General features: G+C 38.6%; 1 protein-coding gene across 2 annotated transcripts in view; it reads left to right on the plus strand.

The window, feature by feature from the left end:
• WDHD1 (WD repeat and HMG-box DNA binding protein 1) overlaps positions 1-10,998 on the plus strand; it is a 30,364-nt gene extending 19,366 nt beyond the window's left edge. The window contains exons 17-26 of one of the 2 annotated variants that reach the window (XM_054827534.1): positions 1,437-1,551; positions 2,975-3,106; positions 3,473-3,690; positions 5,349-5,479; positions 6,398-6,454; positions 7,329-7,372; positions 7,531-7,689; positions 8,090-8,223; positions 9,408-9,543; positions 10,094-10,998. In XM_054827534.1, the coding sequence (XP_054683509.1) occupies positions 1,437-1,551; positions 2,975-3,106; positions 3,473-3,690; positions 5,349-5,479; positions 6,398-6,454; positions 7,329-7,372; positions 7,531-7,689; positions 8,090-8,223; positions 9,408-9,543; positions 10,094-10,294 (1,327 nt within the window). In that variant the 3' untranslated portion in view covers positions 10,295-10,998. The remainder of the gene's footprint in view (positions 1-1,436; positions 1,552-2,974; positions 3,107-3,472; positions 3,691-5,348; positions 5,480-6,397; positions 6,455-7,328; positions 7,373-7,530; positions 7,690-8,089; positions 8,224-9,407; positions 9,544-10,093) is intronic. The other variant, XM_054827536.1, reaches the window with a different exon arrangement.
• The last annotated feature ends 3,337 nt before the right edge of the window (positions 10,999-14,335 follow it).

Below are 14,335 nucleotides of genomic sequence, written 5' to 3' on the forward strand. Positions count from 1 at the left end.
GAAGAATCCAATCCTATAACTAATCAACATCATTAGGCATAGATAAATCGAAACTGTCTGTTATTATATTCATATTTAAACTGTGCCATGAAGAACAATTTTGTAAAATTGCTCAAGTAAATATTTAGGCGAGAGTTAGCCATTACTGTAGATAGCACCACTATCACATTTGATAGATAACTATGTTTCTCTTTATTGTAGCAAGCATCCTAGACCTTTAGTTGCAAAGCTTTGTTTGTAGTCCTCTTTATTCAGTGATCTATGTCCCTTTTCGAACCAGGGCAGAATCCATCAGCTCACGTTTTTTTACTGAAATTTAGGCTCTTTTACTTTGCTAGTCATGCATAATTGTAGAGGTTGGTGGGAGGCTGCATTTTATTTCAATTTACATGACATTGTTTGTAATCTTCTCTTTTTTGCAATAAGGGAAATAATTTGCTATCACTGGTAAATGTCAATTCACTGTTTCTTCCTCCAAATCATTAAGTAATGTTGGCCTCCAGAAAATCCACCAAAAATGTGCAGGACACATCACATTGATGGGATGGTCAACTATGAGTCTGACATCATGAGATTTTTCCTTCTACTCCAAGAGAGATTGCTGCTCTCTGAGTTGCAAAGAACATTTTATTCAGAGCCACTAACATATTAAAGATAAGAATGGGGGGGAGGGTTGTTGTAGAAACACCATATGCCTTAATTAACACAGATAGCCAGAACACTAATGCTTCCTGTTTTGTTTTTTTTTTTTTTCCTAGTGTCTGAATCAGTAGCTTACAAAACCAGACATTTTAGTGCTGCATTGGTGCTACTGGAAATACAGCTCTTCCCCAATCAGTGTTTTGCTTAAGTGATTCTTACTGGAACGTACTAGTTTAAATATAATGAAACAAGAAGCGTACGCTTTTAGTACACACTTATCTGCTTCACCCCTCTTTTTTTTTTTTTTTTTTTTAATTTTATTTCCCCCCCCCGTGTGTGTCTGAACACAATACTCCTCATGAAGTCCAAAACTCCTCATCAAAACAAATGGTAGACATGCCTGCGCTTCTTCCAGTGTCCTTCAATTGTTCAGTAGTTTCTGATTTTAATAAATTGCATTTATGTTTTGTAATTGGTATTAATATAAATTAAATTGGTATAAGGGTGAGAGAGAGATCTATGTCTCTTATGTGCCATGTTTGGAGTTGCTGGTGTGAACAAGAGCAGCATGTGCTTTTCTGGTTTTTAAATCTTTTATTGGTTGCAATGTAAAAAATAACCTTTTATAATGCAATCTTACATATTGCTATATTTAAGTCAGTAATTTAATTCTACTTTTTAAAGAACAGATCCTCTTAAAGTATCTTCCTTTTTAGGAGACATGACTTAGATGTAGAACAACTGGTGACTGTAGGTGATGAGGATTGTATGTGTTTTTTGTTTCCCTTGCACAGGTGTATTCCTTGTAAAGGAGCCCGGTTCCCTCCTACGCTCCCACGGCCTGCTGTAGCAATATTATCTTTTAAACTTCCTTACTGTCAAGTTACAACAGAAAAGGGACAGATGGAGGTATGGAATGGTGTTGAGTCCACAGCTGATAGTCTCAGATGTCCCCATAGTAGGGATTATACGAGATTCCTATTAATCATTTCTCCTGTGAAAGAGGGTAGTACAAACTCTGAGTAAGACAGGTGGCTAAGGAGGTTATTTGGGTTCAGTGTTTTGGATAGCTTTTCTGGTTTGGTTCGCAACTGTTTCTTGAAGAATACAAAATAAAGCTGTTAGAGCTGATGCAAGGTTATATTTAGACATAATCTATTTCTTGCCAATGAAGTCTTTCTCACCCTCTTTTTTTTTTATTTTTTAGTGGGTAGTGATTAATACTCTAGGAAGCACCACATTTTGGGATCCGAATCCAGACCCTCTTAAAGGTGTCTGTTTTTTAATATTTTAGGTATAACAAAATTTCTGGCAGATCTTTTTTTGAAAGAGGTACCAAGTGCTCCAATTCATATAATCACTCTGAAAATGTAGGGCTTCAGGCTTGACTTATTTTCTTAAGGTGGAGGCTGGTTGAAGCAAGATGTACCTGCAGAGAACTTCTGTGGTACTTACATCTGTATTCTTCAATTTTTTTATAGGTTTAAATATTTCAGTCTTGTGGGGTTCAGCTGTAGCTCACGAAATAGAAATGAACATAAAATTCTAACTTCAACCTTAGAGACAGTTGAAAATTTATTCTCTTTGGTAGAAGTGTAGATTAAAGTATTCAATATGGAACTTTGTCATTTTTAACGAATTCTCCTTCATTCGGTTCAAGTCTTTTTATTCTTTGTTTGATGGGGTATATCTTCCACACACACCCCAAATAATAGAAGGGAAACACCAGGAACTGTTAATTTAGCTGGAGGGAATATGTACTTCTGTGTAGGTAAAGCAGGACATTATTCCAGTACATCTGATGAAAACATACTGGTTTTGAGTCAGTTTATAATTATTTTGTGACAGGGCTAGCCTATTCTAATAGCCATACTAGTATTTCCCTGAACAACAAGAGTTCTATTTTCTGTTTACCTGTCTCACAGATGATGATTACTCCTACAGTTACTGAGTTATTCTGGAATACTTCCAATTTGCTGTGGGACAGAAGTTAGAAGATAAAATAATCAACTTGTTCTAGAATTGTCTGTCCTGGTAGCAAACTGGTGAACACTGTCTCATCCTGCTGAAAGCCTGTAATATAAATGGAATTTAACATATATAGTGACTGTTTGCATCAGTTTGTATATGGATGGTTGTTAGTGTACTCTATTTTTGCCTCAGTAGGCATTGGCTTTTAAAGAGAATTGTCTACCCATCACGTCCATTATAAGATGAAAAGAACATGTAAGAATAAGTTGATAAAATAGGTGTAAATTGTTAGGCATTAAGCTGTGGACTGTTTTTTTTTTTCCCCTCTGAGCTCCAGCGTGCATCTTTCTCCCTTTTTCAGGAACAGTACTGGCGTTCTGTTGTATTTCACAACCATGTGGATTACTTATCAAAAAACGGCTATGAATTTGATGAAAATGCTAAAAGTCAGTCAGTGAAAGAACAGCAAGAACTTTTAATGAAGCTGTTTGCTGTAAGTACAAATAAATAGAAAATAGAAAGAATCCCTGAGGTTTTGTTTTGAATCGATGGCGCTTGATATTAATTTTGATGTGATTCCTCTTATTAGAAGTCTGGCTAGTGACTGGCAATCAAGCCAGTTCACAGACTATGATAAGAGGTGGACTGCAATTAATATTGTTATTGCTTATCAGTATGAAGACTGGGTGGAAGAATTTAAAAAAAGAAAAAAAAGCTTTTTCTTTGCTAGGCAGCTCATGATTGTTGATGGTTTGTCTTCATTCATTTCATTCCACCAAGACCATGGTATTCTGGTCTTAGAATTTTGTGAGAGAAGTGTAACTGAAATGTGTAACTCACAAAGCTTCTTTTCTTTCAGCTTTCTTGTAAACTGGAGCGTGAATTTCGTTGCGTGGAACTTGCTGACCTCATGACACAAAACGTTGTGAATTTAGCTATCAAGTATGCTTCTCGCTCTCGAAGACTAAATTTAGCTCAGCGACTTAGTGAAATGGCTGTGGAGAAAGCAAGTGAGTTGGCAGCAGCACTGGAAGATGAAGAGGAGGAAGAGGATTTCCGAAAGCACTTGAATGCTGGGTAACACAAATTTCTGTGATTAAAAACCTGGGAACATTTTTACTAATCTATCAACAGTTGTTGCACTTTTCTGGACCATAGTTTGCAATGTATTTGTTATGAAGTAACAGTTTGCGTTGCATTAATTATAAATTGTTCATATAAAATGGTACATTCTTGTTGATATCTTGTGAGGACTCATCAGTACCAGGATACTAACACAAAGGGAAATATCTCCACTCCTTGCTTATGCCTGTTCAACAGCTTCAGAGGCAAAGCAGGCTCAATACCAAGTTACTCTGATTGGGATTTTTTTCTTGGTTGTTTGCTTCCCCCCCTGCCCCTTCCCTTAGCTTGTATTGGATTGGTTATTTGACTCCAACTTTTTTTTTTTTTTTTGTCTCAGTCTCTCTATCTGACTTCATTCCACACCTATCTTAAAATCCTTCTATCTTTCTCCAGCCCTCCCCTCTTTCAGTATCCTGTCTTGGTGTATCCTATTTAGTCTTTTTCCCTCCTAATTAACCCCAGCTCTTCAAAGCTATGGAAATACTACAGGTTTGCTATGCATTTTTTTCCCCTCTGTATCTGTGTTACCTACCTTTCCTCTCCTATCTTCGTCTGCTTTGTAAAGCAAGATGAGGCAAAAGATGTGTTTGTGTTTTTAAAAAATATAGACCAGGCAGAAGAGCTGTTTTCCTGCTTTGCCTGTGGATGGTAGAGCTGTAAGGAAAATAGTTGCTAACCACCAGTCTGATAGTGCAGGAAAAATGTCATAACGCTTTGTCTTCCTATAGCAATTTTATGTATGAAGTTTGGAACTTATTTAAGCAAGAGGAAGTGGTAAGTTCCTGAACTTATTTGTAGCCTTTCCCTTATTCGTCTGTGTGAAACTGCACATTTAAAATTCCTTTCTAAATGCTCTGCCTTGTTCTTCTGGATTGTGCGTGGAAGCTGTAATCCCATGTCTGCGACTTCAGCCACTCTGAGGGTTAAAATTAATCACAAATGCTGTATTGTTCTTATTAGATTAATCTAATACTGACATTCTGTGGAAAGAAATGAACCTTTTGTTTATGTATACACAGATTTTTAGTGATCAGCAAAGATTAGGAGGGAAATGCAAGAAATGTACATACTACTATACTGGGAATTTAGAGAATAATCAGATTAAACATTAAAACTCACTTCCTAAGCTTCAGACTGAATATATGCATCCGTGTTACCACCTGTGTATTTATTCATGTATGCAGAAAAGTAATCTGGTATTATTTATGATATGTTTTGGCAACAATAGTGACGCACTCTGAAGGTGTCCAAAGGTTGCTGTTTCTGTTTGGGTGCTCGCTCTTGTGTGCGGAGCTGTGTGAAAGCCACTTTCGCTTTCAGCTGAGTGTGAATTTCGGGCAGTTTCATAGCCGTGTGTGGTCTTTCTTAAAACTACACGAGTACCACTTCAGGCAACTGCACTTGATCTTTCAGGGTGAACTGAAGTGGTTAATGAGTCTTTATTTTATTTTTAGTAATCATCACAGTTTAATTAGAGGTATAATGCAAATAAGTGCCAAATGTTACTGTTCTTATTTCCTAAATTAGATAAGTAAGTTACCCTTCCTTTGTTCCGGTTTTCCTTCTGAATGTGGTGAGCACTTCCTTTCTGATCAATTCCTTCCATTTAGTTACAGCAACTCCACCACGGAGTGGAGTCGGCCACCGGTCAGAAGTGTTCAGCAGGACCAAGAAATGGAAGATGCTGAGGAAACTGATGCCTATGAGGAAGTAGAAGAAACACCAGAAGTGCATAAACAGAGTAAGGAAAGTATATTCTCTGAATAGGCTGGAAGTTATCTATACAGACTATATCTGTACAGAGTTATCTCAACAGACTATAAGACTATGCAAACAATGGGGTTTTCTGTCTATTGTTTTGATTTTTTGACATAAAATTTAGGAAAGACAGGCATACCACCTGTCAAGGGGCACCACATGTGAGATACAGGAGGTTTGATTTAGAAGCCATTTATGTAAATAGAAAATAATCCCATTTGTTCCACTGAGTTTTGAAACTCTGCAACTGTCGCAGGGGCTAGGTTTTCTGCTACCTAGTTAGAACAGGTCTTCTCAGCTGTCTTATCTGGATGTTGACATGTGAGAAACTACGCAGCAGGAATAATGGGGCAACATGCAGTAACTCCTGCCTCTGAGCTTCCCGTTACCTGGAATTCCCTGCGGGAGATGAGTGGTAGTGCCTACCTGCTGCGTACCCCAGCCTGTGCCTGCAGTCGCAGCAGAGGACCATTTAGTGTCTGTCATCTGCTCTGTCGCAGCTTGCTCCTGCATTGTCCTTAGTAACTGAGGGACTTTTGGGGAGTTTTTCTGTTTTCTGATACTATTTCTAATGGACTGGATCACCTTGTGAAATGGTTACTTTGGTTTCAGCTCCAGTCTTGCAGGAGTTGATTTGGTAGACAGGTAGTTTGCTGGGCACATTTTAAGGAATAAGTTTAAGGTTTAGGGAATAAGTATACAATTCTTTAAGTTAAATCTAGGTAAAGATAACGGATGATTTTGTAAAAGTGTATGTACAAATCGAAAATGAGAATCATGCTGTAAAATACTGATTGCTTTACTATAACTTGCTTGTCTGTTTGGGGTTTTGGTTTTTTTAACAAGTTATGTTATTACATTTTATTGCACTTAAATACATACCTCTTTCTTTGTTCTGAAGGGCCAAATCCTTTCTCCAAAGGTGTCACTTCAGCAGAGGTGACTACTCCGAAGTCTGGTGAGTAAATGTCCATTTATTCCAGGCTGAAAACTTTGTCATGCTTCACAATACCTGCTCCTGGTTTTATCCTCCATTCTCCCATTACTACCAAAATTTAGTGTGTAATAAACAGTGGTGTCAAGTGGTAACTTGCACTGAGTATTGTTCTCATGGTTTTAAGACATTTCCTATTCCTGTTGATGTCTTCATTACCTAATGATGTTCCATAACGCTACACTGATTGCCTTAGCTGTGCTGAATGCCGAATCAGTTGTCTGCCTGGCTATGTCACGAAGGCATTCTTTGGGACAGGGCAAAATGAGAACAATCATCAATTGATTTGTTTTACTAATCACAGGCACATTTATTGGTTGCACTTACAAGGCAGAGTTAGTAACCCTGTTGTAGAACTGTGCGTCTGAGCAGGCAGGGGCAGAATGTTGTTCTTCCTTCTTCCCTCCTGCCAACACTCTAGCAAGAATAATAGGAGTGGAAACGGATTTGGGAGTGGAGGAAGTACTGGGTCTTCCTGTGGTTTTGTATTTTAAGCTGTAGGTCCTGTCTGGCATTTCTGATGACTAATGATAGCTAAGCACGTATAGTATATTCTTCATGGGGTTATTAAAGTGACTTTCTCTTTATCCAACCACTTTCAAGCCCAGTGGGAACTTCTTTTCTTTGGTGTGGAATAGTTGATGCCTTTGATTTAGTTCTCCTCTTCAATTTTCAATGAACAGAGGCTGAAACACACAAAATGAGTGTTAGCCTTTCTCTTTGGAAACGAGACTAATGTTTCATCTACTCACCTAAAATGATTGTTTTGTAGACTTTTATACGCGTGTGTGTGTGTGCACACACATTTTTACATTGTTTTTTCTTTCCTATTAAATAGTTGTAATTGCATCAAGCAGCCAAGGACGAGTGAATCCCTTTAAGGTAAGAATTTTGCAGCTGGCTTGATTGTGGTGTTCTGAAAATCACAACAGATTATTATATGTAAAGTTTACAGTATAACTCTGACAGATATCTTGGAGGGACAGAGATGGGGAATATGACAGAAAATAAATAAAATATCTACTTATTTGTTTTGCTAGGTGTCATCTAACAAAAAGGACCCAGTGCTCCCCTCAACAAATGTTCTAGACACTATGAGCAAATACTCAAAGAAAACTTCTTTGTCTAGCAGTCGAGCTGTGAACAAGCAGAACCCTCCGGTTATAAAGCCTCTGATTCCCAAACCCAAGACCAAGCAGGTAATGTTTCTAGTCTTTTGACGTCATTTTAGTGAGCAAAGAACAGTAAATTGAATTTTACCAGCTTTTATCAAGTATGAAACCCTGTTCATCGAGTAAAGCATCGTAGATGGCAAAGTTCATTTATGCATACTGCAGAAACTAAAAAAGCATATAAAACAGAAAAAAAAACAGTTGTAGAAATTACACTCTGCACTGCATCTTGTGCTTTTATTTTAAATAGTGTTAATTAAACATCTGCTGTGCTGAAATTGGATGGATTAGATGCTGTCTTAATGCAAATGATTATTATGTCTTTAGGAAAGGCTTGGGTTTTGTTAGGCTACGTGGTATGTGTTCTCTGAGGGGAGTGAGGTGCTCTTACCTTTTTATTTTTTCTTTTTAACCTCAATTTGTATAGGCTTTAGCAGCCTCCTTCTTCCAGGCTCGTACACCTAACTCTAGTGAAAAAACAGTGGAAGAAAGAGAAGAAAAAGCAGGAAACGAGTCCCATGAAGTCAAAGTCACTGCACAGGAGAATACTGAAAACAAAAGGTGAGTGAACACTTGCATCTCAATGCCATGTTGCAATTTTGATAGAATAGCAAGTCCAAAAACTATTCTGTTTCTGAAGACGTTCTCTGAAGTAGCATAACATCAAGATTAAAGTGTTAGCTCACAAGTTGTCACGTTTGTGAACTCACCTCAGAAATTTAGTAAACTGCTACTTATGCTATGCATTATCAAACAAACCTGCATAAAAAACATCGGTTGGATTTCCAAATTGCCGCATTACAATCACAGCGAAAGAACAGAGAAAAGCATTCTGTTCATTAAATCTTTCCCAGTGTGCATGGCAGCGTTATTCAAAGTAGAAGTTTTGTATCAGCTGAGACAAATACATGTGTGAGTGAATAATAAATGAACAATGCAAAATGTAATTTTGGGGCTCTAAGCAGCGATTTTTGCCTTGATGCTACTTATGCATCTGATAACAACCTTTGAATGATAAATGAAACCATGCTGCTGCGCCAGTTCCAAGTATAGGAAATACTTTAAACATCTCTAGCAATTCTCAAAGGAAGTCTAAAAGCTAAGGGGTTTACGTGAAAGTGTAAAAGCTTTATTTTAGCATGTTTCTTAAAAAAGAAAACAAACGAAACCCATACATCACCTAAGGAGCACGTCTCTTCCTAGCTAAGACTCTAATCCGTCTTGTTCCTCTGGAACGGATGGATTTTCTAACAATCTCAGTCCTCATGAAACTTGCAGTATTATAATCATGTTTCATTTAGACTTCATTTAACTGAGGAAGATGAAGGTAACTATTATTCATTTGGACTAGCATTCTTTTCATTAACCTTTACAGATAATGTTCTAAAACAAGTGGCAAGGAAAATTGTGAAAAGGATTAGCTGAAACATGCTAATATATGTGCTCTATTTTTAGGTTGATGGGACCCTGTCAGAAAGGAAGAGAACCATTATGCTTTGTCATTCTAAACCTGAAATGTTAATCTCCATATATATCACAGTTTTAATAAAAATGCTTGACTTAGTCTTGCCTTGTCAGCACGTTCTTTAAGCATACTGCAAGAGGAGAAAGCAAACTGCTGACTATAGGCATGTCTTTTCTTTCAAGAACAAAAAAGTCCAGTTAGGTGCTGTTTAGAAATGTTTTGGGGGATATGGTTTTCCTATAACTTTCTTCAATGGACAAATTTTGTGTGCTTGTTTTAGACCAAAGACAGGATTCCAGATGTGGCTAGAAGAGAACAGAGCAAACATTTTGACAGATAATCCTGATCTGAATGAAGCAGAAGTCATAAAAGAAGGTATGAGTCGATTTAGAATGCTGTCGTCGGAAGAAAGAATGGTAAGAAAACATTCTCTAATGCTTTTTGAGAATTTTTTTACCCCACTGAACCCCTTGGTTATTTTCGGTTAGGAATTTTTTTCTTTAAATTCCACTGTTCTCCATCTTCATGGACTTCGGTTTGGAATTGGGCCACAATCTCTGACACACACTTTATGAAAATATAAACTATCTAAATAACAATAGCAGAAAGCAGCTTTTCCTAAAGCAAGGCATATGAGAGAAATGTAATCAATGAAGAAATAACAAAAGAGAAGAGAAGGAGTTAAAAGTGACATAGCCAGGCTTAATTCATTGGGGCTTCAATTTGTTCTAAGGCCTTTTGGGTTTCTTATTTGTCCAGAAGGACAATTAAGAGCTTCAATTTCATAGATAGGCTCAAATGAAGTATAGTTTTGAAGGAGAGGGTTCCTAACCTGATCCTTATTAGTTCTGAAACAAATTATTTCAGTGCTTCTTTATAATCAGAGAAAGAAGGTGTATAAAATAAAGTGGCGAGTTTTGTGGCCTAATTTGTAGTTTTCTGTTTAATGATGTACTCTCTTCAAAGGTGTGGACTGAGAAAGCAAAAGGAGGAACAGTTAATGACTTAACAGAAAATAAAAAACGAAAGCATCCCGCAACTGATGAAGATGACGTGAAAAAGAACCAGGAGCAAAAGTCGGAGGACTCAAATTTATCTAAAAAACCAAAACCTTTAGATCAATCTACAAATGTCAGATTGTCAGCTTTTGCATTCAAGCAAAGCTAAGGAATGCAGTACCTTCTCAGCGTCTGTTTTCTGAAAATATGAGGTAGCTCTGTATTGAGAAATTTGCTGCTGTGCTCAAAGAGAACTAGCAGAAAGAGTGCCTTGCTCTAAATAGTCTTTTAGAAAGTATTTTAGTATCAATTCTTGAGGGAAATGTTGAATCCGCTCTCTCCATCTTTTGCAAGTTACTAGTATAAATCTTGATAGCAAAACTAATATTAAAGGACCTGTTACCTAGAAGCACCGTTCCACACAGTGTTGTGTAGCCGTGTGCCTCAATGCTTGTAATATTTGATGCTAAATACGGATTAGTCGTTCTGGGGAGGATAAACTCTGTACAAAAACTGTCCTATGATTTTAGAGAGGCAAAGTAACGGCTTCTACACCGTTCCTTCTGCCTGCTACAAACACTTGTAAGAGAAATACACCCAAAGAAATGGGAATGAGAGGGGAAGATAGCTTGACATGGTGCTGATGTTTGGCTGCATTTTCAACACCTGTGGTCCTGACTGTGGCAGGGAGCAGCCTGAGATGGGCAGGGGGAGAAAACCAGGACAGGAGCTAAATTAGGAAGGTTGGGTGTGCAAAAATGAGCCATTCCAGACTGTGCAAATGTACTTTCCCACTCTGTGCCTCAGCGGGGTCCAGAAAGTGCTCAGAACTTGAAAATCTCTGTATTGTTTGGTTTTAAAATAAAATGTGAATGTTTCTTTGTTTTAAGGTGGTGGTCGTCTTTGCAATTTTTATAATTAAACAGACTTCTGCGTACAAGTCATAAAGCAGTATTTACATTCTCTGGAGAGAAGGCAGTATTTCTAAGAAATGTATCTGAAGCAAACTCAAAGTTTGAAACTTTTTTTTAAAGACAAGGTAAAATAATTTAACTCTAGTATAACAACTGAGACTGAAGAGTTCTAATTTAGTTGTGGTTTTGGGGGTTTTTTCCCCTGGGTTTGCACATTGTTTCATTGTTTTTTCACTCTTTATTTGTCTCCACATTATTACTGAAAAGGCAAATGACTGTCCATTTAGAACACATTTTTGACATTGAAATCTGTAGATTGAAAATTCAGTGAGTTTTCTGTAAAAGCCATTGAGTCTTAGTGTAAGATGTGTTTTGCTAGATTTTTTTAGCAATCATTGTAGGTTATTTTGGAGAAAACAGTTCATATCTTCACTGCATGTAAAAAAAAAAAAAAACCAAAAAGAAGAAAAGAAGGTCTTGATGTCAACCAGAGTTGGTAAATACAAACAGAGAAAGACCTGAAGACCTCTCAATTTAAATGCTTTTTTTCATCCACAGGTCTTATATGTTGTTCACATTTTATTTGTTTAATGCTGATAATAGATGGCAAGTAATAATTAATGTAAGTAATAATTTTCTGTATTGACATAATGCAGGAAGTTCGGGGGAGTAGTGGCATATTATAGTGATTTTTCTACGTTCTTTGGAAAGAAATGATTGTATCAGAGACTGGAATTTATTTTTAGGCAGTAAAGCGTATTTCCACATGTGGGTGTATTGGAGAAAAATGGAATTGCATCGGTAAGAAAAACATCCTGATAGAAAAATCACTATGAGCTTGGTGAACTGTGTAATGTTTTTCTTTCTGCTAGACTAGGTTGTTCTGACGGTGACTTGAGTATCTTGACCTCAGCACGGGGAGAAGGGCTGGTGTGAACGGATGGCCTTTCTTTTCACCTACATCAACATAGTCCGTATCAAAGCTGAGCTGCCTGTCAGCCGCCCTTTCTGCAGGCCGAACAGGAGAAGTCCAGTCACCCTCTGCAGTAAGTAAACAAACTTTTTGAGCAACTCCTCAGGGCTTCTATATAAAGGCTGCATAAAATTATTTGAGCAAGATATTTATACCTTGGGCTCAGGACATTGGTGCCAGTTGTGCTTCTGGTTGTTGGGTCCGTGTCTGTCCACCGTCCCACGCTGCTGCGCAGGCTGTGCTTTCCTCCAAACTACAGGCACAAATCCGGTACTGTTCCCATTCTATGACAGAGGCAGGTAGGAACCCACTGCCACAAACAGCTGGTCCCACAAAGCATCCAAAGTCCTTTTGGCTTCTGTAGGAGATAGGAAACATCCAGAGTAAACTTCCATGAGAGTTTTTTGAGCTGGACATTTGCAATTGTGTAGCTCTTCTGAACAAACACGCCAAAGGTCTGTTTAAAGGGCGGCTCCTGGATTTAGTGGGTGGTTTCATGGAAATCACTGGGGACATCAGGCACCACCCTGCACATACCTGGTTCCCATTTGCTTTTCTTCTGGCTTAATTTTTGCTGTATAATGCTTGTGGGTTTCATCAGACCCAATGTCTGCAGCCTTGGGGTCACAGCCTGGGTCTCACTGCTACCCGCGCAGCTGGTTAGAGGCAGCAAAACTGTTTCCAACATGAAATTTTAAATTTTTCATTGGACCCATGTGGCTGTGATGGTGATTGCAGCAGTGATTTTTAATTATGACAGTTCCTGCTGTCCACAGCAATAAAATAAACAGCCAACAGGGGCTGTTGAGATCATGGAAGCGAGTACCCCATTACCTTTCTTTCATCAAAGATGGGTTTTGCTCTATTACACAGCTCCAGGCAGAGCTACAAATACACCCTCCATCACCTGAAGCCTTCCAGGGAGCTGTGCTGAGCCAGCCGGGAATGGGATGCACTCATCCAGCAAAAGCACTGGCAGGACAGCGCTAAGTATAACTTTCAATTTGGGTGGAAATGAAATGCAAACCAAAACTGAACAGAAAAGGTGGAATGGATTTTCAAGTGAAAACAGTTCAAATTTCGACTAGGGTTTTTTTTTTTTTTTTAAAGATGTTCCTCAAAGAATTTAATAGAATTTCACTGAATTCTTTAGAAGTGCTTGTTTGTCCTGAATTTGCCATATTTCTGCTGGAAAACGAGCTACTTTAGAAAAGCCAACCTGGAAACTGCATCAAGGAACCTGCCTGATGTTGGTTGTTCCTACGGTGCTCAGATAAGCCAGATTGCACTGCAGAAATACCCGATCTTGGGATCAGATTTGAAAGGCTCCAGCTATTGACACGCCACCGGGGCTATGCTGCAACCGTGCTCTTCGTATTGCTGTGCCAAAAAGCTTTGCTGCATTTAAACACAACCCCGACTCCCCTACCTGATTATTGCCATTCCTCTTCTTCAAATCCCCGGAACACAAAGCACCTCCTCTTCCTCACTCTACAAGTCTGTTGTTCTCTTCCATTTCATTGCACCATTTGACTTTCATTGCATCATTTCTCGTGTGCTTTTTCTGAAGAAAGTCATGTTAAAAAAAGTAGCGTATGAAAACAGCAGGTGATGGACTCGGTGAAAGAGAATATTGCTGAATATTTGTGCATGTGGCATTTTGTTCAGTTACCTCTGGTGCTGCTGTTGTTCCATATTGTAACCCAGAGATGCTCCTTGCTGGAAATGCAGCTACTGAAACCCAACAAAAATAGTCCCAAAATGATGGGCTGAGTCTGACAGCTTTTCACGGGGGATATAATCCAAAGTAGCAAACACCCACCTCCCTTTTTCTGCAGCTGACAGGGCATTTCAAACCCTTTACCTTATAAAAACATCTATAAATTACCTACTAGGTGTGCTGGAGCGTTGCTAACCTGTCGGACTTCAGAGGGAGCACTGGACCGCAGGAAGCTCAGCATTTATTTGGATAAAGAACATTTGTACTACAAATAAAATACCTGCTCACCTCCTAAAGAATACTTTCTTTGGCTTTCCCAGCACTTGCTCCGTAATATAATTTTGCTACAAAAGAAAACAGTGCTGTGACACCCCTCAGCCCAGCCCATAAAACCAAGGCAAAAAGCCTTGTTTGCTGTAGGAGCATCACGTTGCTGTATCAGGCACGAGCTACGGAGGAGGATACCGGGTACGTCAAGGGAGGAAAGTACTCTTTCCATGGCATTTTGTTTTCTGTCTGAGCTACTTACTGCTGACTGTCCCTCACTGCTGGGCTCTGACCTGCAGGCTGGCAGCTGATGGGCAGGCGATGCTGCAGCTGGGC

The sequence above is a fragment of the Grus americana genome, chromosome 5 (assembly GCF_028858705.1).
Source record: "Grus americana isolate bGruAme1 chromosome 5, bGruAme1.mat, whole genome shotgun sequence".
NCBI lineage: Eukaryota > Metazoa > Chordata > Aves > Gruiformes > Gruidae > Grus > Grus americana.